We start from the raw sequence: 25,267 nt of genomic DNA, 5'->3' as shown, positions 1-25,267 counted from the left end.
CATACATACAATTAACACGTACGCCCAACGAACAAACACACATTTACACTCACGTAAAGTTTTGTTGTTGATGTTTTGTTTTGGGAACTGAACTTTTTTTTTTTTTTTTTTTTTCACCGAGAGTCCAATTCTGATGGGCTTCCTTGAAGTTTTGTTGAAAAGGAACTTTTGTGCAGCATTTTAAACAAAATCTTGCTTTATTATATAACTGTAGCTTATATTTATATTACACATTTTTGTTTTGATTCCAGAGATCATTAACAAAATAAATGATCATTAATATTATTCTTTTGATTTTTGACACAGCTTATGATCTTTATGAAATGTTCAACTGGGCATTATCATCAGTTTATATGATGCTATACCTCTACTTCATGTAAACAATGCACCTTATGTTGTATAAAAAAAACACTATTTCAACATCATTAATGAGTAATGTATTGCTTAATTAGGAGTTTATGACTGTATGAAGACACACATTAGGCATCCATTGCTAAATGCTCCTTTTGTTTATTCTTCAGTAATATCAGGCATCAGTACCTAACCTAATTAAAAAAAGGGACATTTTAAACAGTTAAAGGAAATATTTACTAACAGTAAAGTCTAATAAAACGTTTTACGAATTTAAAAAATCCAATTATGGGTTTCAGGGTACACATGCAGTTAATTAAACTCAACTCAAACACTAAACCAAACCAAGCAACATGTTCCCACTGGTTTGGTGAATTGAGATCCGAGATTGATTTTGTTTTTACATCCAAATCAGACTGAACTTCACAACTAATATGGTGTTCGGTTTAAAAATAAATAAATACAATTCACTAAATTTCACTACAAACTCTACAATCATTAAGGTTACAAATTATTGTCCTCTGAACGGTTCAGTCAAGCCCTACAATATTTTTCATGTGTCTACAAATGTATTTTTTTCCAAATATTTTTATATTTTGAAGGGAAATTTTTTTTTTTAAATTTGCATGAAATCAAGACCCTCATGACAGAATGGCAAAAGAAGAATTTGGTTCTTCTAATTGAAATGTGATACTCCCAAATAATCCTATACCAAAACATTCACTGGAATAAGTATAATTTGTCTTATACTTTTATTGAAGTAGTTGAGGACTATTTTAGCTATGCGAAACATCACTGTGGGTTTGCCTTTGATATTTCTTTAAACTGCAGCGAAGGCCATCATCACTGTGCGCTCCATATGCATACAAACCTTAGTAAAAATTTTCAACATTTATTTCATTTGTTCATGAAGTAAAACCTTAAAACTAACTCTGCAACTGGTGAAAAACATACGTCTAGAACCAACAAGGTGCCACACTGTGAACAACCAACCCAACAAGGAAAACACACAAACACCACGGATAGTTAAATAAAGGAGGAGATAAAAGGACAGAGCGATGAGACGGAGGCGTTCAGATCTCCTGAGAGTCCGTGACGGGACAGCGGGACGGCAGCGAGTCGCACGCCTGCAGTAGATCCTTCTGGCAGCGCACACAGATGTCCTGACTGTACCAGCCACGCATGGCCTGAGTGTGAAGGGAGCTGGAGCTGGAGCCACTCGACACCAGAACCAGAGGAATCCTGACACACAGAGCAGACAAACAAAGCTTCAGTCACACACAGCTAGAGCCAATCGTATACATGATCATTTGACAAGTGATGAAATCACATCTCTTTGTCGAGACACTGCAGTCAAACGTCTGATATTTCTAGAAAAATGGCCATATTAACAGATCTAATCATCTCGACTGATCTGCATAGATGCAAACTCCTCACCTTTTTGAGATCGAAGTAGGTCACCGCCTATGAGATCTGTGCAGATCTGATTTTTCACAAGTTTTATTTAATTTACAAGTTTATTTACAATGCGTAAATGTTTGCTGCGTTGGGTATTGTATCCAATCACAGGCATCTCCAGCAGCTTGTCAGCTTCTCCAAGTGTTTGTCATCTTTTTCACCCATGAGTTTGCATCCCTGGATCTGGCTGAACTCATGAGATGCATGGCAGTATTCTGTGTGTTTAGTGCGTTTATTGTGAACGAGTATTCAGACACGACTAGAAGCAGTGATTCTCAACCTCTGTGACTTGAAGACCCCACATTGGCTAACATAATTACAGCAGAAATATTAGATAAAATATCTTATAATATGACAAAGCTTCTTGTTTTTAAACTTTAACAGAAACTGAGTGTTAATATTAAATTAACCATGATTCATTTTCTGATTCCAGAATATTCAAGACTCTCATAATAATAATAATAATAATAATAACCAACAACATTCAAATCAAATAAAATGACACTTCGATTGGACTGGAAAGGGTGGTGTAGAGCTGAAAAAAAATATCAATGGGAGAAAAAAAAAAAATTGCACAAATTTCTTATCAGATTCAATAATATCTTGTGCATATATTCATCAGATCAAATTTATAATAAAAGCTCGTCTGACATATTTTAGCTCTCATATTAGATATGTCATGAAGGCAAAAATGACAATTATACTTGCAGTAGCTCCAGTGACAATCAACATTATTGGCTTTCTTTCTCTGCTTCTGAATGACGGCTGAAGTTTTGTTCAGAATATGGATTGCAAAGTTTAGGATTCAAAAATAAAGAACTTTCCAAATCTGTAATCAGATCGGATTCAATTAGATTAACAAAAATTAATGCATGGAAACAATCTAGTTTTTGAAATTCTGAATACTGATTTTAAATAAATAAAATAATGGTTAAACTTGATTGATTGATTTGACTATTAACCCCAAAGGGAAATTCAGGTCACAGCAGAGCTCACCACACAATAAATAAATGAATAAATTAAACAAGAGAAAATACTGCATTTCATAAACCAAGATTGGAGCTTGATGTCTTGAGAAGCTATTGCAATTTTTGCATCAGGTGGTCAATGAACGGACAAGTTTCCTGTTAAAGAAAGGTCTTTTGTGTACTTACTAGACCGGTTGATTCTTCTGCATTTCTGTTATTATTTCAAGTTGATATGGTCTACTCACCAGACTGAATTCCAGGACCAGCGCTCGCTCCAGAAGTTTCTCTGGCTTTGCTCGCCATCTTTCATCACGATTTGCTTGAAGAAGCTCAGAGGAAGGTTCACGCAGCGCTTGGAGGGCAGACGCATCTGATACAGGGAACACATGCAAATGAATGGCCAGACAGCATAAACAGCATCTAAAGATTCAATACAGGAGACTCCAGCCTACCTCTAGACAACACCCGGGACACACAACCCTGCGAACACACAGCACAAACGTCACAAAACCGTTTCATCGTGCACAGAATCAGAGAAACGAGTGATCTGACCTCTGACACACAGAGCAGACGTTATGCCACGTGAAATACAGGCTCCTCATTGCACAGCAAGAACAAACCTGAGAACAACAGACTTTTAGACACTTTAGATGACATTTTGAGCTCCTGAATCAGGATTGGAGGAATTCTCACCCGCCAGTCCCCATATCTCTCACACGACAGATCCTTCACATCTCCCTTCTCCTCAGAACTGTGCATTTTCATGACGTCAACGATCGTTGTGAGAACAGACCCCCTGTTACTGCTCTCCACCTTCAACAGGAAGAGATCAACAGTATTTGAGTGATAGCACTACTATACACAGGTTCTGCTAAAGTCAAATACTGGTACTTCTACTCAGTTACATTTACAAGGTAAATAATACTTTTTAACTCCATGTACACTTCCAGCCAAAAGTTTTTGAACAAGAAGGTTTTTGTTTTTTAAAAATAATATTTTTTTGAGCAGCAAATCAGCATATTAGAATGATTTCTGAAGGATCATGTGACGCTGAAGACTGGAGTAATGATGCTGAAAAATCAGCTTTGAAAGATCTTTTAAAATATATTCAAATAGAAAGCAGTTATTTGCTGTACACCGATAAAAATGATTTTTTGTGGTGAAATACTACAGAAAAACAAATGTAATTTCTACATTAAATAATTTAGTTCAGGCAAGAATTTAAATAAAAGAGTAAATTCAATATTAGTACTCAATTTAAGCTTGTAGAATTTAAAGTTTGAACTTAAGTATATTTTACTTGGAATTGTTTGTTATTTTTACAAATATTATTTAAGTAAATATCAACGTCATGATCCCGTTGTTCCCATCATGCACTTGGGCATGAATAATTAATAAGGTGATTTTTTTTTTGCTGTTTGAGATGTATTTACACTGTTTTGTGGTTGCTTTTGTTGTTAGGTTAAGTAACTTGCTGTTTTGTAACATCTGGAGTTCGTTTTTTACTCAAAATGGCCCATTCATACTCGAACACTATTCACTGATTATCACCGTCATGTGCCAAGTATTCAGGTCTCTGTGTTCATTCAGTTAATAACTATATTGAGTCAACATATTACCTTAAAATGAATAACGAGCAGTCTAATTGCTTACACACGTGCTTGTAACTTAACCACATGCTTTATAGGCATTTTTCCCCCAGTGCCATGTTTGAGTAAAGCTTACAAACCGTGACTGAGTGAAATGTACTCGAGTATTGTACGGTAAAATTAAGTAGAATTACTCTTCAAACTTTACCTGGCCACGTTAAATTTACTTATTTCCTTTACTAATTTTAGATAACTAAGTAGATTTTACTTAATTCCGTATTTAAATTTGACTTAAAAAAATATGCGTGCAAAAACTTGCAAAATAAAAATTAAGTAAATTTAACTTCTTATTTTTTTCAAGAGTACTTTGGATCAAATAAATGCAGGCTTGTTGAGCAGAAGGGTCTTTAAAAAAATAAAATAAAAAATATCTTACTAAAACCTTTTGACTGGTAGTGTGGACGTATGACTGAAATCTTTCCTCAATTATTTAAAACTAAAAATACTATTTTGCTTAATCCTAATGTGACTTCAAAAGATGAGAGTGAGTAAATGACAGTTCAATTTTGGGTGAACTATGCATAGAAGGGTTAACAGTTTTTATAATAACCGGCGTAGATGGATGAACTCAAGTCAAGCGTGAACATTCATGATTATCAGTCTAAAATCACTACATTCAAATGTCAAACCAGGACCAATCATTTGCTGATCATTTTCACTGAAAATATTCAGGTAACGGGTTTCAGAAACATATACAAGTTACTTTTTATAATTATGCATCTAATCCACTATTATGATTCTATGTTTCTGAATAAGGATGTTTAACACAGTGAGCTTAAAGACTATTGCTATATTTAACAGCTGTCAGATTTGCAGGGTTACTAAAAAAATATATATATAATTTTGGTCCCTGGGGAGGTGAGAAACCACAAGCTAATCTTATTTGAAGGTCACGATGTGTGAGGTCACGACTGAACTTTGGAACGTGTTACATTTGATGAAGAACAGAGTTTTTCTGCCCCTCTAATGCATAGAAACAGCTTTGTTTAGCACATTGGCCTTTTGTACATTTAACAGCATATCTGATCTAGCAAGCGTCTAAGAAGAGAACGTACTGCACCCCTCTTTACTTTCTCTCTCCTTTCATTTCTCAAACTTGAGATCTTTTATGAAGGTTTTTATTCTCTTCAGATTGTTGTTATTCATTCCAGATGGTTTTTATTAATTCTAGATTGATTTAAATCTTTCCAGATGGTTTTAAATGTCCGGTTTGACTTATAATGGGTCTTAACTAAACTTGTACTAACAGTTCATTTGTATGATGCAGTCATTGCATATGATTATTACAAGTTTATGTTTTATTTTCAAGTTATGATTTACAGTTCTCCTTTTTGAAACTTAAATTTGCATATTCCTTCAACCCAACCGTCTGATTCCAACGTTAGGAAAGAGTGGATGAACTTTATTTTTAATGACGATCCAGACCCCGTCAGTAAGAACTTGGTCCTTTGTTCACTTCATTTTACTGCAGATTCGTTTACAAACAAGGAACAGTTCGACGCAGGATTTTTAAAAAGATTGAAACTGAAAGATGATGCTCTGCGAATATATTGAATCTGACAGTAATGTCGCAAAACACAAGTGTGAGTAACTTTTTATTACGTGATCACTATTGCTTTATTACAGCTCGTTTTAAATGAGTATTTGTGTGTTTTAACCCAAACACACACAACTATCAGCCAATCAAAGCAGAGTGCATTCACTTCCGAGTCTACAATCCTCCTCGCCTACTCAAACAGAGCTTCTGATGAGGGGGTCAAAACTGCACAGAAAATAGCCTATTACTCCTAAATTATGATGTTTTTTGATGTAAAAATCTTGATAACATTATAAAAGTTCAAAATAACAGTACAAATAATAATAATAAAAAAGGCATTTCATGACCCCTTTAAAAAAAAAATTAGACATATTTGGGGCATTTTGTTGATATAAAAAGTGCACAGAGTAATTTGTGTCCCACCACAGAACACAGAAAACACCACTGACACGACTGCAGTCTTCATTACATACAACATTATAGACAAAGTGACGCACCACTTTGAAGAGATCCTGGTTGCAAGCAAAAGATCTGGTCCGGCGCTTTCCTGCACAGAGTCTGAAGTCTAAGAGAGATTGTGTAACTGCATGGTAATATGGAAAGATGAGATGCATCCATGTTTTTGTGGGAAAAATCGCCACCACATTTAAAGGAAACGCCTTTTGATTTCAGATCACATCATTTCAAAATCAAGAGAAAAAAAAAAAAAGAAATGTATCGACACTTTAAAATGAACCCGTTAATCCTCAAATTCTCACTACTAACAGGTGTTATAAGTTAATTGATTCATGTATCATTTATTTGGAAGTCAATGTGACAGACGTGATCTTGTCAGGTTTCAGGTTTTACAGTATTCAAAGCAACAAAACTCAAGATCTGACCTGTGAAGCTGGCATCCTGCGCATCACTTCCTGAACCAACAGCTTCCTGCACAGTCGGGAAAAACTGTTATAAACTTCAGATTTCTAGCAGCAATGTAAACAGATTATTGCAGAGGATGCATACATTAGAGCGTATCCTGTGAGAAGCGGACTTCAGCAAAGAACGCTCTTCAGCTGCTTCATTAATCGTCAAGCCATCTGCAAACAAAATTGTCAGTGATTTACCAAATTCAGAGGTTACAGAAAAAAAGTTGTGATATTGCTCAAATTTACAATTCTTTTGCGAACAAAGTAGTAACGTTAAAGGCCAGAGTTGTGGACTAAAAGGTTTCTGTACTTTTATAGTTCGGCTCTGTGTTGTGTGCCAGACGTTTGCAGTGGTCAGTCGAGCGAATCTCCTCCATTAGCAACTCATGCAGACTGACCTGCTCTTTGGGCTTCAGGCTTATCCTACGCTCGGACGCCTGAGGAAGACGAAATAAAGAAGAAATCTATGGGAATGGAAGCCAAAACCTGTTGAAAAATGTGACCCTGGACCACAAAACCAGTCAAAAGGGTACATTTTTGGAAATCAAAGTTTTTTAAAAATCTGAATAAATAAGCTTTTCATTGATATATGGTTTGTTAGGACAATATTTGGCCGAGATACAGCTATTTGAAAATCTGGAATCTGAGGGCGCCAAAAAAAATAAATAAATCAAAATAGAGAAAAATCGCCTTTAAAGTTGTCCAAATGATGTTCTTAGCAATGCATATTACTAATCAAAAATTAAGTTTGATATATTCATGGTAAGAAATTTACAAAATATCTTAATTGAACATGATCTTTACTTAATATCCTAATGATTTTTGGCATAAAAGAAAAATTGATAATTTTGACCCATACAGTGTATTGTTGGCTATTGCTGCAAATATACCTGTGCTGCTTATGACTGGTTTTGTGGTCCAGGGTCACAGATGTGATCTTGGACAAATAAACCTTCATTTAAAATTAAACAGGCAATACAGAGGGAATGGATCAGACAGTCAGAGTCTATATGACAGGGAGAGGGTTTGTGACATCAGCCAAAAAGGAAATAGTTTTTTTATATGTTGATGAGAAATTATGATGGCAAATTTAGGAATAACGTACATTGATGGATTGGCACAATAAGACATATGGTCACACAGTATCAATTTTAAGTTAAAGGGGACCTATTATGTAAAAATCACTGTGCTTGAACACAGTTGTGTGGCCGCAGTGTGTGAAAACAACCAGCCTATAATGTAAAAATCAACCAACTAATTTTTTTTATAAAACCAATAAATTATGAACAGGCTCTCCAAACGAGCCGTTTCAGATTCTCCCTCTGTTCACGTCACCGAGGGGGAAAAGTCCCGCCCATTTGTGACGCTCTCTGCCCTATTAGCATAAGCCCTGAGTGAGACGCTGCAGTCCGCCATTACTGGAGATATATACAATGTCAGCGCCAAAGAGGCTTTACAAGTGTTGTGTTTTGGGATGCACTAATGAACATAGGAGTTGCCATAATCTGCCCCCAGCTGAGCCGAGGACACTGTGGTTAAATTTCATTTTCGAAGAAAAAAAAAAAAAAAAATTAAATAAAAATCTCAGTAACATCCCCTAAATGTTTAGGAATCAATACCAATGCTTCATGCACAAACGTCAGCTCCAGACAAAGCAAGTATAATGTGTTCGTTTTCCAAATGGCCTTTCTGAAAGAGCTGCTTGTAAGGCTAATTGCTAAAGCTATCATTCAGTACGTTTACATGGACATCAATACTCCGATTTTAATACGATTAAGACAATACTCTGATTAAAGGGATAGTTCACCCAAAAATGACAATTCTGTCATCATTTGCTCACCCTCAAGTAGTTCCAAACCTGTATGAATGTCTTTGTTCTGCCGAACACAAAGGAAGATATTTTGAAGAAAGTTTGTAACCAGGCTGTTTTGGGGCACCATTGACTTCCATAGTAGGAAGAAAAAAAACTATGGAAGTCAATGGTGCCCCAGAACTGCTCTGTTTCCCACATTCTTCAGAATATCTTCCTTCAGCAGAACAAACACATTCATACAGGTTTGGAACTACTTGAGGGTGAGTAAATGATGACAGAATTGTCATTTTTGGGTGAACTATCCCTTTAAGAGTCTACCATGTAAACAGAGATTTTTGATGACCTTAATCTGGCTAAAGTCATAATCGAAGTAAACACAAATCGAATTAAGACATGTGGAGTATTCCTATTTTAGTCGCATTATCGAGGTGCAGTATAGACATGTAAACACCTTAATCACATTATTACCGTCGTGCAGGACTTTTCGCAGCATTTTGCGACAGGATACACACGGCAGCGATCAACCGTTTAACGGCGAATAAAAGAGCTTCAACACCGCTGTCATCTGTATACACGTACAAATAATTAACTGCACTTGAAGCTTTCCTAAAATTAAAATGAAACACTCAAAACTGTATATGGCATCATCACGAAGATGAACTATATGTTTATAGTGAAATTCTGGAGGAGACGTCGGATGGCGTCGCGTGGTGATGTAATGACGTGTGCCATGAATCGATCTATGTACTATAACATGTAAAACGGGAACATGAAAGGATTGTTCTAAAAGCAACTCATGTAAACACCTTAATCATAATATTATCTTATTCAGAATAAGGTAAATAATTAGATTACTGATGTCCATGTAAACGTAGTCTTCGTCTCTGTGTTTTCACTGATGCTGCCTTCAAGTGCTGCCAGAATGATCGTGAATAGTAATGTGGTAGTTAAAAGTCGCATATGAAAGCAATGGGAGTCGATCGCTTGAAGTTGTCGAGCTCATAATCCGAAGTGGGACTTATAAAGTTTGTGATAGCATGAGACCAGCTATGTTGTTATTTTAATCCCACCGTGCTCCCCGTCTGTGTAATTCATAAACATGAATTTATTAGGCACAGTGCAATCAGATGAAACCAACTACATTTTCTGTAAAGATAACAGGCTTGTACTAATAGTGGAGTGTTTGTTTGCAAAGGCTAATGCCTGAGCTTGAGCTCTTGAAGCTCCGCCCTCTTCTCCGGGAGCAACAGCTCATTTGCATTTAAAGCAACATACTCAAAATCAGTGCGGTTTGGCTCATACCCTAAAAGTGGCAATTTTAACAAGCTATAAAAATGTATCTGTGGGGTATTCTGAGCTAAAACTTCACATATATGCTCTGGGGACATCAGAGACTTATTTTACTTCTTGTAAAAAGGGGCATAATAGGTCCCCTTTAAGACCTTTACGTTTTTTTTTCCTGCCAAGTTGGCTTGACTTACAAACGCAAATTCTCACCGGTCTCAACTTTGGCCGTGAGCGGATGAACTCTAGAAGAGTCTGGTGAGGGTCTAGTTTTCTTTGGCCATCTCCTACATCCTATGGATGCAAGAACACACATTCAGATAACAGACATCAATCCAATAAAGCTCCAGTGAAATCATAAACAATATATTGACATAAAAACACACAATGAAAGAAATAAAGCCTGACTGTACAGTTAGCTGAACTTTCCGCAGCGTGTAGCGCCTGCACTGGATGTCCCGCAGAAGCTGGTTAAACGGAGGGGTCTCCGCAGGCTGTGGGCATTTGCTGACAGTCAGTTTCTTTGCTAGCGGCCGCAGCAACACACCTCTGCTCAACTCATCCACCAGATCCCTCCATGAGGACACCTGCAGTGCGATCAATGCCAGCAACTGAACTAATAAAGGACTCACTATGACACTGCATTTGAGATGTTTACCATGAAAGCTAGCAAGAAATATCTAGGATACAATCCGATTATAATGAATAGATTGATGGTGAACAGACTTTAAAACAAAACTAGGCATCATACACTAAACAGCAGAGGATCACACACTACCAGACTTTAAAGTTATTCCAATCTCAACAAAAACCACACTAAATTAAATCAATGTGTTATAAAATCAGCTCAAAATATCATATGAGATTAATATCATCCGACTGGATGGATTCAGAGCCTGAAGCTAAAAAAATAAATAAATAAAGAGTCTGTGACCATCATACACTATGTGATTTTCTATGAAATCTGTCAACTGTAATCTGCAGACTGGCTCTTTAGTGACTACAGTCAACTTCTCCAGACTGTAAACCTGGACAGAAGTCGCAGTGTTTTACACCACATATAAGTACAGTTGTGTATATTTACGCACTGAATTTAATTTATATTGGTTTTAATAAACTAGACAAAGAAATCCATTACATTAATGAGAATGTTTTTACAATGCATGAAATTTCACATGCAAGGCTTATTTTGTGCTTGATCACCAAATCTTCATACTGAATTTCAAACAATCACAATGCAAAACATTAAATCTTTCTGTTCAGATAAAAAAATTAAAATGCACAACGACATCTTTGAAAGTGGTGTTTTATTTTTTATTTTTTTGTGTGATGATTGCAGTGCTGCTTACCCAGTCTGTGGTCACTTGTGCAACCAGTTGGGTCTCTGATTCAAATAGTTTCTGCAGACTCTGTTGACAATTCACAAAAAATAAAAAATGCATCTTTAGGTTTGGTTTGAATAAGCAAACCAGGACTAAAAACAAAAAGTGTCTATTTTTTGGTTCGAAGCAAAAGGACTAAGAACCAAACTAGATGTGTCTTAAAGTCAACATGAATTCACCATCCATTTTACTTCCATACCAGAACTGCACAGAGGTTTGTATTAGGATGCACTGAGTTCTCTCACCTTCCTGGACTGCTGAACGATCTGCAGACACTGACACAACTCAACGGTGTGCGAGAACAGACTGGAACACACGCTCCTGTAGTGTTTAGCTGCCTGACTCGGATCGTACAGGCGCTGCTTACAAACCTGTCCGGAAAACAGTTGACAGAAGCCAGGATCAGGCCACATCACACCAAGGCTTACTCGGCTTCAGTGCATGCAGTAGATGAGTGATTTCAGTACGTGGATGACGTCAGCGATGCTGCAGATGGGCTGATTGCAGCCGAGGTTCACTTTGGTCATCTGACACACCAGGATCTCCAAGGTCTCGCTTAATTCACGCTCCACCTGCGTCTCCAGACCCCAGTCCAGACTCAAGTACACAAGACGGCCCACAAACTCCACAGCCTACAGACACATTGACATCTCTCAACGGCACATGCATGAATCAATGACATATTTATGATTATGTATGTACCTGAAGAAGATATAATAGCCTACCTGTTCCTCTGTCTTTATCACACATGAATGACCTACAGTAAGAGATGTTAAAAATCATTTTGTTTTTATTGTATCGATGAGAAAAATCTAAGACACAAATGTTTAAAAAATAAAATTAATCAAAAACAGCAAACTGATTCACCTTCACAATACTTTTTTTTCCCACATGCAGCCACAGAAAATTATTTTAATCCATGTCTCTTTTTTGAATTAACACACTATAGACAATAAAAGTCTATGGGGCGAGGAACTGCACTGGAATACACATTAAACGTAAAATAAACACAATGTGAATTATGACAAAGTGTGTCAACATGAAAACAACAAACAAACAAACATTCCCTGCAACGACTATAATGTAGATCAGGTAACTTCTGACTCGTGTCACTGCAAGGATATGAAAAAAGAAGAAAAATCCATCCAATACAACAAGTAATTACTTTCATAGAAATATGTATATTAATTTCTGCTTTTGGACTGTCCAGCTTGCCCCACAGACTTTAAATAAGGACATTACTGTAAACAATTTTGATTGCAATGAATGGACTGCACCACAAATACTGCGCCTCCACATGAAAAATAAATAAATAAAAAATACTATAGTGTTTTTGAACCATTCTATAGTAAAGTGTATTATACTGTATAGTATTTACAGCACTTTGTTAATGAATGCTACAGCATACTGTAGTATCAACTATAGTGAACTGATAAACTGTAATAAATACTGTAGTATACTTTAATTTTACTACAGTAAACTGTAGTATAATATACCCTTAGTACAGTATTGGGTAATATGTTTATATTACTATAGTTGTTATAACACCACAGCAACTATAGAATTACCACAACAAATTAATTCAAGTACTTTACTATAGTATGGTTCAAAAACACAGTATTTAGTATAAATCACTATAGTATTTTTTTCATAATTAAATCCAGCATTTCTTTAAACACAAATATCAAATATATACGTAACTCCTAAAGAGTGTACTGTTAAAATGTTAAATACAGACCCAGTGCACTTAACGTTACACACCTGTACTCTTCCCGGTCTCGCCGGTACTCTGCCGCAGAGAGACGCCGCCGTCTCCGGAGAACAGCACCGCCTCCGCGGCGGGACACACGGCTGCTCTCCGGGTTTGTTCACCGGGCTGATGAGAGAGTATGCAGCAGAGCTGATAACACAGAGCCCAGGCCTGCTCCTCGCTCACTGGATGATCCTGAACCTCCAGCATCTCGGCCAGAGACATCTGCTCGTTTGAACACCTGTGGCTCATGGCATATAACTCCATCATCTCCTCTAAAACACGTGAGTTTCAGCTTCTCAGCTGTTACAGAGCCAAACGCTACTAAGTTAGTATTTAAAATGTTGCTTGAATAAAAAGATTACTTCCACAACGATAAAAGCTTCGATATGTGTGCTTCTTCTCTGTAATGAGCGTAATTAACTGCACCTGAGAACTGAGTCAACCTGATTCGATTCACTTGTAATGAATCGGTTCGTTCAGACTGTGAATCAACCGGTTCAAAAATGTAGCTTTGTTTCCGCTGAAAATTTTAAAGCAATTGTATTACATTTTTTTTTTTTTTTTTTAATGTATATATACCTCGGAAAAAAAATCATAATTCTGATGGCACACATGGCTTCTGTTTGTTTCCCAAACAATCGTTGTGGGGTACGTTTGGATAAGTTTGGTGAGCGGGTACGAAATTCCGCGAAAAAAGAAAACACTGCGTATGCTTTCACGTTAGGAGTTCTTGAACACAACAAACCAGTTTTGAGATGAATCACAACATTAAAAACTTGCATTTGAAGCAAAATAAAATAGAAAGTTGTTTTAAATTGTAAAAATATTTAACAGTTTTCCTGTTTTTACTGTATTTTTGATCAAATAAATGCAGCCTTCATATCTCTCACAAACACTAAAGATCCCAATTGGGGTGTGCAGCGTGCTAACCACCCAAGCACCGAGATTTCATTTTTGTAGAAACAAATTTGGCCTGTATTCAACTTCTCTTTCCACTGTTATAAAATGAATACCAATCAACCACAAGGTTTGCATCTATGTCTGACTATTAGCCTATTTAATTAGACTGTGATTTATGTGAAAACAAATGAACTACTTTTTGGTTATAAATTGAAAGCCACTAGCTAATGAACTAAGCACACAATGAGGTCATGTGACAGTATGTATTTTGGGTCTACTGCCTCCATATCTCTGTTCTCTCACCCAACCTAAAGCTCCTGGAGCTTATTCTCTGCACTCACAGGACTTGTATACTCTTTTAGTTTCATATGCACGAAATTAACTCGGAAAACAAGCTTTTCGGCGCCCAGCATTCCATTTTGAACTTAGTACAAGTGTCGTCTTGAAATCCATTCTAATTTGAGATCACTGATATTTTTTAGGTTTTGTTAAATTAAACGCAGGGTTCTTTATTTGCATGTTTAGTGACAAAAACAAGTCAAACGTACACTTGTAAAAATAGTTTAATGCATGTGATCCGGGGGCTAAATGGGTGAACACAGGTGCCGACAGTATTAAAATGCACAATTAATTCATGATATAGCCAACGACATGGGGTGGAAAGTACAAAGTCTGATTCTGTCACATTATTATATTGTGATACTACAGACACGATTCTATTCTTAGTCTGCATCACATGATTAATCCAGAATTGATCAATATTAATAATAATAAAAAAAAAAGTCACACCAAAACAATGAAATACAAACACATCATACACAACTCTAAACGTGATCTCTAGTAGCCAACAACAAAATACAGTATCATGATTAAAAGAAAGAAAGAAAGAAAAAAGAACGTTCTGTACATGGTTATCTTGCAGATAAAAAAAAAAAAAAACAGCAGATAAAACAAGTTCAGAAAACAACAAAATAAATGTACAATTCACAGGTTTATTCATGTGTCATGATTACTTCGACTTCCTTCGTTTTGCCTGGGTGGGACTGGCTCCAGTGTTTGATTCTTGAAAGACAGAAGAAAGAAAAGGTAAATTAGTCATCAAAAACATTCATTTCAGCATTTATGGTAAACTTGTGATTTACAATGGATGTTTTTGCTTTATTAAGATTCAATGTTTTTTTTTTTTTTTTAACATATAGTTACATAGATTCTACATACATTTGTTATATAAATACACTACCAGTCAAAATTTTTGAACGGTAAGATTTTTTATGTTTTTTTTTTTAAAGAGGCCTCTTCTGCTCACCAAGCCTGCATTTATTTGATCCAAAATACAGCAAAAGCAGTAATATTGTGAAATATTTGTACCATTTAAAATAACTGCTAACTGCTTGGTTACAGAAATTAATACTTTTATTTAGCCAAGGATGCTTTAAATTGATCGTGATGATAAAGACATTTATAATGTTAGAAAAGATTTCTATTTCAGATAAATTGCTGTTCTTCTGAATTTTCTATTCATCAAAGAAACCTGAAAAAAAAAAAAAAAAAAAAAAATCTAATTTTTCAACACAATAATAAAATAAATGTTTTTTGAGCAGCAAATCAGAATGTTAGAATGATTTCTGAAGGATCATGTGACACTGAAGATTCAGCTTTGAAATCACAGAAATAAATTACGTTTTAAAATATATTCAAATAGAAAGCAGTTATTTTAAACAATAAAAATATTTCAAAATTTTACTGCTTTTGCTGTATTTTGAAGCAAATAAATGCAGGCTTGGCGAGCAGAAGAGAATTCTTTAAAAAAAACATAAAAAATCTTACTGTTCAAAAGCTTTTGACTGCTAGTGTATATCATGTACTTGCATTCATTTATATGTCTAGACATCTAACCTGTACCTTTTCCTGTGTTCGATGAGGCTGAGCCTGGCCTAGCAGCTCTTTTTCTCTGTCCATTGTCAGATGCTTCCTCCTCAGGTTCCTTGTCTGTTCGTGAGCTTCGTCGACTAGGACCTTTCGCTTTCTCAGTGGTGGCCCTTGTATCCCTGCAGAAGGAAGAAGGGCAATGGGGATATAGGAAAAAAAAAAAAATCTATCAAATGCTCAGATTGCAGACATTTTTATGCTACACATATTCTCTAGTTTTCTTTGGAAATCAATTGTTGGTCTAAACACTGAAGAAAATGATCACATCTGGCCCCTGTACAACTGAGGAATTCACACTTGCTGTTTTTCCTCATCTACCACAGATAACGTCCGTCCTGTTCATGACCACTTTACTAAAATGGCCACGCTGCCCCGTGCACGGACCCGTGCAGGGAATCTACAGGTCTGCTAATATACATACCTTGGGGCTAAGTTGACGGGCGTCTTTCTTTTCTTTGCCCATCTGTTATAGAAGTGGAAAAACAGCGGTAAACTGCTTTGATGCTCAACAACATTTTTTCCTCCTTCCCCATATTTGAGTAATGATCAAGAAAAAGAATGATTTCATGAATCATTCCATGATTATTAGTGTGTTCATGAGGGTGAGTTCATTCAGATTATCCAATAAAATTAATCCTTTTGATTGAAACACAATTAACATTCATTTTAAAATTCAGGTTATGAATAAAATTAAAATGATGGTGAAAAAAAGATAATCAGAGTCACAGTCAATAATATTGCCTTACCCTTGTTCTGATGCAGTGGTAACCCCTTGTCCTGTAAATAGAGACAACTGAAATTAGTTGACTGTGCATAGTGTTTCTCCATTTCTCAACTTCAGGCTTTATCCCTGGGAATTGCTCGGAGTTGAGCTGGTACAAAGCTGAACCAAAAGAGTTGGTTCAGCAGACCAGGAGAAACGGTCCTGGTGCGGGACTGCATCACATAATCTTGAATTAGATTAGCATTCGCTAAAACCCAAAGTATACTTCAGTTTTTCATGTAAACTAGGGTATGCAAACAGTGCATGTTACAGAAATTTCATCAGCCTAATACGCACACCCTCCTCACGATTTTAACAAAATTATTTAAGACAAAATTATTAATGAAAAAAAGTGTGCTGCACATTTCTTTGTGAAATTGAAATAGCTTTATTAAGTCAAAAATATATTGTAAAAAAAATTAAATAAATAATAAAAACCAAAACCAAATCAAATAAATAAATGAATACTACAAATAAAAGAAATCTCTTCAAATAAACCAACTAAGGCTTTGCTTGCGCTCTTTCCTAGCTTGGAATTTTTTTCTTCTTCTAATTTTAAAGAAATATAAAATGTCCACACATTCCAGCAGAAGATACACTGGAAGCAAAAACAGAATGCTCTAACTTTAGATTTGTGAAATTATGCTATATAAAACTACATTAAAGCAGACAGGCTGAATGAGATGCAAATTTACTCTCTGACAGCAGGTGGCACTTATGGAACAGCAGCCATACAGCGTTTCCTTGGCTACCACTGTAAACAAAGCAGTGCTGCGCTTATAAACACTACTTAAAGGTCCACTGAAGTACTTTGAAACACATGCTGCGTCCCAATTCGCATACTATCCATCCTTAATGGTATTCGAAAATAGAATTAATATGTCCCAAATCATAGTATGTTTAAAGTATGCTAAAGATTCCCAGATGGTCTACTACTTCCGGTTAGAATTCGAAGTGCAGATCGATGCACTCTCTAATATTGCCATTGCGCTGTGGACGAGGATTTGATTAGAACTACAAACACGCATAAAAATGTTAAGAAAACTACAAACATGGCAGATATGCGCGACCGACAGACAGGTAGAGAAAGGGATTTGAGTGAAAATAATCAATGTCTAACCTGATGAAAAAACATTTAATGTTATCCACGTTATATTTCATCTGCAGCAACACTGTGAACTTTTATAATGATACGTTTGGTAATTAACTTTGAAATGCATCATTATGCAAACACATGAGCAGAGTTCTCAGCATGAAAGACCCGCGATGTGCTTCTTTATTTCTCTCTAATACGGTAGGAAATCAAATTAAACGAAATGTGGATGCTGTTAACTGTGACAAGCAGGGATGTAACAATTACTGGTTTGATGATAAATCATGATAAAATTCACCACTTAATAAAATTATCATTAAAACCGTATTCGATTACCGCGATTTGAACATCTCATGATAAATAAATACTGTCCAGCATAAAGCACAGTTTTCAGTAACAGTCTCACGTGCGCACAGCAGCAGAGTAACTTTAGAGTAAGTTTGAGTGAGAGGAGAGAGATGTTTTAGGTGTCCGTTTTTGTGCGAGAGCAAAGGAAATCCGTGTGCGCTCGCGCATTATATTAATGTACTCGACATTTGTCATTAAAATAACGCCATGAACAGTTTCATTTTGAGTGAAAACACGGCGGAAAAGCTGGGAGGTTTTAAAAGAGTGCTGAGGGAATTATACAAATGAATATATGAATTAATTAATTATATGAATGTACCTCTGAAGGTTCTGACTGTCTTCAGAAACGATTCGATGGCATTTTGTTTTTATCTTCGCTCCATGTAATGCCTAAAGGAAGTGTTCTTAATCGCAATACTGCTTTGTCCACGGAGTTTACGGGAAACAGCTGTATTCAGCTTTTCCATATAAAGCGCCACCTGCTGTCTTAGAGTGGATTTACAGAGACTTATATTTACATTCAGCCTGTGTGCAGTTTCTGTCTGGCCAAAAACGGACCGAATTTGCATGAGGAAAAACAAGCTTATGTGGATTCTACACATTTAAACAATTCAGATAAGTTATGTAGAATTATTTATGGAGCAGATAAAATACATATAACCATTTATTAATCAATTATCATTTTGACTTAACCCTGAAATGTGAGGGTTACTTTTATATGAAACTTTTTCAAAGCTTTATTTGAACATTTACATTAGCCATTTGAACATGCTATTAAACTGTTTTCAGTCAAGATGTCATTTAAAATCCGAAATCATTGGTAATGTTATTGTTTTAGTGATTATGCAAACAAAAAGTCATTTTATTTGTCGTTTGTTGATTTTTAAATATAAAATTTGGTGAAGGGATTTATGTGTCTGTACTTTTCGAACATTTCCATCACATTTTAATAATACCGTGATAATACTGATCACCGTGATCATTTTGGTCACTATAATCATGATAAGAAATTTTCATACCGTTACATCCCTAGTGACAAGATGATTGACAGGGCAGTTTAAACAGTTGCAGGATGCACGTAACTAAGCAACAGAGCGTCCGTTAAGCCTCATTCAGACTGTCAGCCCAAATCCGATTTTGTGCATATCCGGATGGAATCGGATTTGAATAACTGACTGTCCACACAGCATATCGTAACTGTTCATATCTGATTTGCGTGTCCATAAGCGCTCTTTCGTTTTTACTGAATGTGCATTGGTTTCTATGGTAATGCTGTTGCGTTATGACTACGCTAAAAACAACAGTAACAGTAATACAGTTTGCAATACAGATGTTGTCTTACTGTCGCGGTTGCGCTGTAGTATTATTTTGTCGTGTGAGGCAGCGGCAGAAACGCAGGAAGCTTGAATGTGCGGCTTTCCGTGATGCTGTCTCTGCTACTTTGCTTTTTTTTTTTTTTTCTGGTCTCTGCTGCATTCAAAACACAAAGAGGTACGTATACTACATTTTACATTTACATTTAATCATTTAGCAGACGCTTTTATCCAAAGCGACGTACAATATGAGAACAATAGAAGCAATGAGACCATCGAGAGTGCGGCAGTATACAAGTGCCATGACAAGTTTCAGTTAGCCCAGCACAGTACACGTTTTTTTTTTTTTTTTTAAATAGATAGAATAGGTAAGTGTTAGTATTAGTTGGTCAGGTGCTGGCGAAAAAGATGCGTCTTTAGATGTTAGATACTAGCAGTACATTGTTTTTTTTCCACTTGATTTACACACAAGCTTGTTTTACGACACAAGCTTGTTTCTGCAAAGATGTTCAGCATGTTTTCTGCAAAAACGTCTGACGTGTTTATGTTTTACGTGGTGTGAGGACGTGAAAAAGCTATGCTAAATCCGATCTGACCGTTCAGACTGAAACGGATTTCCAGAAATGTGATTTGAATAGGATTCCAAACCCCATACGAATGTAGCTCGAAACGGATTTGCAGAAATCGGATTTCATGTAGTTCGTTGCCGTTCAGACTATTTAAATATGATCAGATTTCAATCGGATTTGCACAAAAATCAGATTTGGGCTGACAGTCTAAACGAGGCTTTAAAGATGCAGCTATGACGAAGTAGTATGTCCCAAAGCTTGCCTACCATTCTGCTACATACTCAAAAGCATGTACTTTTTCTTCACAAAAAGAGTACATACTTTTAGGGCATAGTATAATTAGGTGAATTGGGACGAAGCAACTGTGTTACTCTATGTGTTGACATCATTTCAACTTAAACAGGAAGACAGGGCGGGAAATATCAAGCAGTCTCACCCCCTTTTTTAAATAGTCAAAAGCGTTGTGTTTAAATGACAGTTTGGACCAGAGCCATTGAGCTCGGTTAAGCTATATTTGACAGCCACAATCTCATCCATATTGCTATAAAATATAGCATTCTGTGTAGAATTCAAATGGGTCCGATACATTTTGTGGTCTGTGCCGATTCAAACATATGATCAAACATATGATAGCACTAAACTAGACTTCTTTTGCCCCAATGGAAAGCATATTTACGCTGTTTGAATTCTTCCCTATCCCCTATATAATGCACTACGTACCATTCACCGTACAGAAAATACTACTTCTGTGAACAAGTAACAGATTTCAGCTGCAGCTTCAGCATTTATTTATAGTGTAGGGGACAGGACGCTTTGGATTCTAGAGAGCATTTGATTGGACAGAAAGTTTGATGAGAAGCTGAAGTGCAGGGTGGTGAGAGACTGCAAGTTTTCAATGCTTATATCTTGTAAACGCGAATTTTGTCATCGTTTTGGAGCACAGTCAGCACACTAGCTTATAGATATCCTTAAGGCTAACATATTCATTCTAAAGGCCAAAAAACTTCAGTTTTGATTTCATGAGGACTTTCAACATGCATGATGTATGCGGTTGTTTTTCGGTCGTAACTTCCAGAGAGAAATAGCACAGACACTGGACAAAGAAAAAACTTTTTAGCGTGCATGTGTCATGCACCTGTGTTCATGTACTCTATGAAATGGAGAGTACTTCGAAACACTTTGCGTTTGGTCATATGCATAAGTATACTTTGGGGTTAAGGTAGTTCACATGACCAGGGGCACCTTAACAGGGAGGAAGGTTAGGACGATTGCAAGGGCCCTGATCATAAGGCACTTGTTCAGCAGGCCCAGGAACCATAGCAGCACCCCTGCATGTGACTACCATTTGCATGGATAGAAACAGATTTTAATAAAAAGGTGTTTACCAGCTTGGTCACATGAAGCTTGGTCTTCTTGTGGAGCTTCAGGATGAGCTGTAAAGTGAAATAAAAAGAATGACTAAGTAAAAATCATTAACGTTTGACTAGACAACAAATGAATTTGCCTTGATACCATCAAGTAGTTACCTGAGATGCCAGGAGGATCTACAATTGCTTTTGTTTCAGCAGAGTCAGGTACACTAGTCTCCACCAGTGAAGAAGGCTGCTGTTCCCCAGAGAGCTGTGCAGGTGTTGCTGTGGAGGGGCCAGAGGTTGTAGTGGGAGTTCCTGGAGCAGCAGTGGGTGCAGAAACTAAAACTGCAGGCAAACTAGAAGGTGGTGAAGAAGTAGCAACAGGACTAGATAGGTGAACCATTCCAGGGGTAGAGGCTGGGGGCGGCATATTAGACGATGGTGTAGAAGTAGGGACTGGAGAAGGAGTGGGCACAGGTTCAGGAGAAGACACTTTTGGAGTTAGTGCAGATTGCTGAGACGCTATTTGAGCAGCTGGAACAGTCACTGGAGCAGTGGGCTGGAGTGCAGATACCGTTTCAGACGTAACCGCACAAGAAGCTTGAGTTGTGGCAACATCCAGAGTCTTTCCAATCTGAGTGACAGGGGTTCGCTCTTTTTGATCATCGGCATTGCTCGAAGAGATGCTGGGTGCGGTATGTTTGCTTACAACAGTCTGGACTGGACTGCTTTTGGCTAACATTGTTGTTGGAGACAGGGGACTTCTCCGGGCAACAGCCGTAGCCCCTGGGCTAGAGCAAGCAGGTGGAGAAGCCAATAGCTGCTGAAAGGGTGAGGACATGCCATAATGTAAGGCCGACTGCCCAACAGGACTAGATTTTGGGCCACTAGCTTCAGAGACACTCTCCTGTTTGGGAACTCCAGGGCTTGGCTGTTGAGGTGGTGGAACTATGTTTACAGGGGAAGCCTGACTTGCAGGTACTTGAACTTGAAGCTGCCCAATGACAGTGCGGCTCTGCTGAGTAGCAGCTATGCTGACAGCAGGTGAGTTTGTCGGCATAGATGTTGATGTTGGTGCAGATGGTGATGATGTAGTTGACACCGGGGTAGGAGTAAGCTGGATATTTGCAGAGACTATAGGACCAACCATAGTGACAGGTTGAGACATGACGTTAGCATTTGATGATACCGGCGTAGCCTGATAAATTGAATATACAGATCCTGCGATGAACTGTGGACGTGTTTGGGTAGGATTTTGTTGACGAACATCAGGAGGTCTTATGCTTTTATTGGGAACTGCCAGAACCTTGGATACAACAGCAGGAGGAACCACAGAAGCTGTGTTGGTAGCAGAGCTAATGGGATTAGTGGTTACAAAGACCGTGATCTGATTTTGTGGCATTGGCGCTGATGAGATGGGCCTTTGCAAGACAGTTTGAGATGCATTTGAGATGGGTATAAGATTGTGATTTGAACTTACTGAAGGGTTGGATATTGAAGTGAGACTTAAGAGCACAGTTTGGTTTGAATTAACACTTGATACAGCACTGACAGACTGCAGGTTTGCACTGCTACTGGCTACAAGATTTGGACTTGATACTAAAGCAGGTTTAGATTTCTGATCAGCTTCACTTGTAGAGAAAGAGTTGCCAATATTTGTGCTCTGTGAGACAACAGGATTGGATTGGTTCTCCTGAGCTGGTGGAGCATGAGGTCTCTCTTTCTGCACAGGTTCTCCACCCACTTGAGGAATATTTTGAGATTTCACTGACAAAGATGGGGTGCCCGTGTGGTCCAATAGCTGATTCAGAGATGTTGGAGCATCTCTAAATGCTGGTGATACAGCAGAGCCATGGTCATGTTGTGGTGTTGTCCGAGGTTGCTTTTTATCTCCAGCACGCTGTTCAACCAAATTGCTAAGCTCTTGCCGTTTGGGTTCCTGAGAAGGCACCCGAGGGCTTGCCATTTTAGAAGCAGACTGCTCTCTAAACTGAACTGCCTGATGCTGCTCTGCTTGCGTAGTCACTACCTGGCCATCTCTTATTGAATCGGCACTACCAGGTTGGGTTTGCAGAGAATTTAAACTTTGCTGTGATTCTCCAGGTCCTGCTGATGGCAAAGATGCAGAGGTAGTTGGGAGCACTGAGTTGGGACTAACCATCACGTTCTGTGGACTAACCATCATTTGCTGTGGATGTGGAGGTGATATCAATGATGCTTTGGCACCCTTCTGTCTTCCTGGGCTTGGAGTGGCAGCTTTTCTATTTGAGGCAGGGCTGGATCGACGACTATTACTGGGACTAGCTCTTTTAGCTTGCCCAACACCAGTCTGTTTGTCTTGTTTTCCTCCGGAGCTTACCATGCCAACACCTGATGGATAAGACTGTGGGCCATTATTGTTGCCACTGGTATTATTGCTGACAGGAAGAGTTGATAGGTTGGGTGGGGCCTGGCCAATTGCTTTAAGTGTGGTTGGGTTAAGACCTTGCTGATCAAAACCTCGATTAAGATTTGGCTGCCGCGGTGGCAGAGGAATGTTAATTTTTGGAGGGAAAAGACCAGCGATAGAGGCATTCAGTCTCTCAGGGGACAAATTTATTTCAGAGGGTTCAGTACTAGGTGGACGGTTGGTTGGAGTTAAAGGGTGGTGATATGGCCGAGGACTGGCTCGGTTAGGGGTTTTAGGGCGAGAACTTTGGGAAGTTGCAGGAGCACTGGAAAAATGAATATTATGTGAGCCAGCCATTGCTGCCACTTGCTGGGACTGCTGTTGGGGACTTGCTCCTGGCTGGTGGGGCACTGATAAAGGCACAGATTTCATTAAATGAGTATTAGGACCTTGATTGGGAATCATTGGTTGATTTCCATTTCCTGACTGTTGACCAATTTCAAGGGGTCCCCGGTCCTGCATGCTATGGTTTCCAGGGGTTTCCTCTGGTAGTGTTGGTTGTCCAACCTCTGAATGAGGTGTCCTTCTTGCTGGTCCAGTGAGAGGTGGATTTACCATGAGTGGCATTCCTCTGGCTTTATCAGGAGAAGGTGGAACACCTCCATGCCCTTGAAGATCGATCATTACAGGCATGTTGCCCGGCTGTGATACAGGCATTCTCTGAGATGGATCATTAGGATTGACTAAACCCTTTTGCATGTGCCCACCTTGCTGTAGTGGCATTCGATTTTTAGCTTCTTGTTGCATTTTAAGCATCATTATCATTTGTTGTTGCTGCTGCTGATGATGTTGTTGTTGTTGTTGCTGCTGCTGCTGCTGTGCCTGTTGTTGTTGCTGTTGTGGCTGTGACTGCAGTTGTTGTTGGAGGTGTTGTGGTGGTGGTTGTTGTTGTTGTTGGTGTTGCATCTGTATCGACTGTTGTGAATGAATCTGGGTCTGGACATGATGGGGTCCTTGTGATGTTCCAGCTTGACCTTGAGGACCCTGCATACTCTGCATCTGCATTTGTTGCATTTGCTGCTGCTGGATCTGTTGATGCTGTTGTTGCATCTGTTGCTGCTGCATTTGTTGCTGCTGCTGTTGTTGTAACTGCTGCTGCTGCTGCTGCATTTGCTGTATCTGTTGCTGCTGTTGTGGGGGCATAAACTGCATTGGCATTTGCTGTAATACCCTTTGATCTCCAGACTGACCAGGCAGACCTAAAGATAAAATAGTAAGTAAATAAAAATACTCTAAGTAAAAGTTATGTAAAAATAATAAATGATCAATCAAAAGGCATTAAATTGTTTACCTGGTCGATTAGAGAATTCAGAAAGTTTAGAGTTAGAGTCAATGCCACCCCCTTGATCACCTCCCAATCCTTGCATCTCTACTTCCTCCATTCCATGAGGCAGTGAATCCAGAGCACTAAGAAAGACACAAACTTTGTAGTTCTATTCAACAGTGCA

At 37.9% G+C, this 25,267-nt stretch overlaps 2 protein-coding genes across 8 annotated transcripts in view; both read right to left on the bottom strand.

Annotated features, from left to right (window-relative positions):
- Positions 1-638: 638 nt before the first annotated feature.
- Positions 639-13,553, bottom strand: zgc:114123 (uncharacterized protein LOC569174 homolog). 3 transcript variants are annotated; one of them, XM_058762674.1, is made up of 16 exons: positions 13,112-13,553; positions 12,076-12,107; positions 11,818-11,982; positions 11,596-11,721; positions 11,318-11,377; positions 10,382-10,555; positions 10,182-10,262; positions 7,182-7,308; positions 6,969-7,042; positions 6,845-6,890; positions 6,461-6,546; positions 3,471-3,590; positions 3,330-3,397; positions 3,230-3,257; positions 3,023-3,147; positions 639-1,593 (listed from the first exon to the last, which is right to left on the bottom strand). In XM_058762674.1, the coding sequence occupies exons 1-16, from the start codon at positions 13,368-13,370 to the stop codon at positions 1,425-1,427; spliced, it is 1,740 nt and encodes a 579-aa protein (XP_058618657.1). In that variant the 5' UTR covers positions 13,371-13,553; the 3' UTR covers positions 639-1,424. The 3 variants fall into 3 exon arrangements, with proteins under 3 accessions (XP_058618657.1, XP_058618659.1, XP_058618658.1); XM_058762676.1 differs by having other exon boundaries at positions 6,461-6,510; XM_058762675.1 differs by having other exon boundaries at positions 640-1,593; positions 6,461-6,528; positions 13,112-13,552.
- A 997-nt stretch (positions 13,554-14,550) lies between these two features.
- The window catches only part of ncoa6 (nuclear receptor coactivator 6), a 28,086-nt gene continuing 17,369 nt past the window's right edge, over positions 14,551-25,267 (bottom strand). For 4 of the 5 annotated variants that reach the window (XM_058762669.1, XM_058762668.1, XM_058762672.1 and 1 more), the window contains exons 9-15: positions 25,111-25,226; positions 21,545-25,018; positions 21,404-21,451; positions 16,679-16,709; positions 16,354-16,395; positions 15,906-16,051; positions 14,551-15,065 (exon numbers count right to left, since the gene is read on the bottom strand). In XM_058762669.1, the coding sequence (XP_058618652.1) occupies positions 15,013-15,065; positions 15,906-16,051; positions 16,354-16,395; positions 16,679-16,709; positions 21,404-21,451; positions 21,545-25,018; positions 25,111-25,226 (3,910 nt within the window). In that variant the 3' untranslated portion in view covers positions 14,551-15,012. The remainder of the gene's footprint in view (positions 15,066-15,905; positions 16,052-16,353; positions 16,396-16,678; positions 16,710-21,403; positions 21,452-21,544; positions 25,019-25,110; positions 25,227-25,267) is intronic. The other variant, XM_058762671.1, reaches the window with a different exon arrangement.

Source organism: Onychostoma macrolepis, chromosome 23 (assembly GCF_012432095.1).
Source record: "Onychostoma macrolepis isolate SWU-2019 chromosome 23, ASM1243209v1, whole genome shotgun sequence".
Classification (NCBI taxonomy): Eukaryota; Metazoa; Chordata; class Actinopteri; order Cypriniformes; family Cyprinidae; genus Onychostoma; species Onychostoma macrolepis.
This window is presented reverse-complemented; position numbering and strand designations above follow the sequence as displayed.

Bases quoted from the DNA above. Each gene is read 5' to 3' on its own strand.
- zgc:114123 (XM_058762674.1), bottom strand. From the start codon at position 13,370: ATGATGGAGTTATATGCCATGAGCCACAGGTGTTCAAACGAGCAGATG. The intron at 11,378-11,595 runs GTGAGAGAACTC...AATTGTCAACAG, and splicing joins TCGTTCAGCAGTCCAGGAAG to AGTCTGCAGAAACTATTTGA. The intron at 3,258-3,329 runs GTCAGATCACTC...GTGTGTTCGCAG, and splicing joins GTCTGCTCTGTGTGTCAGAG to GGTTGTGTGTCCCGGGTGTT.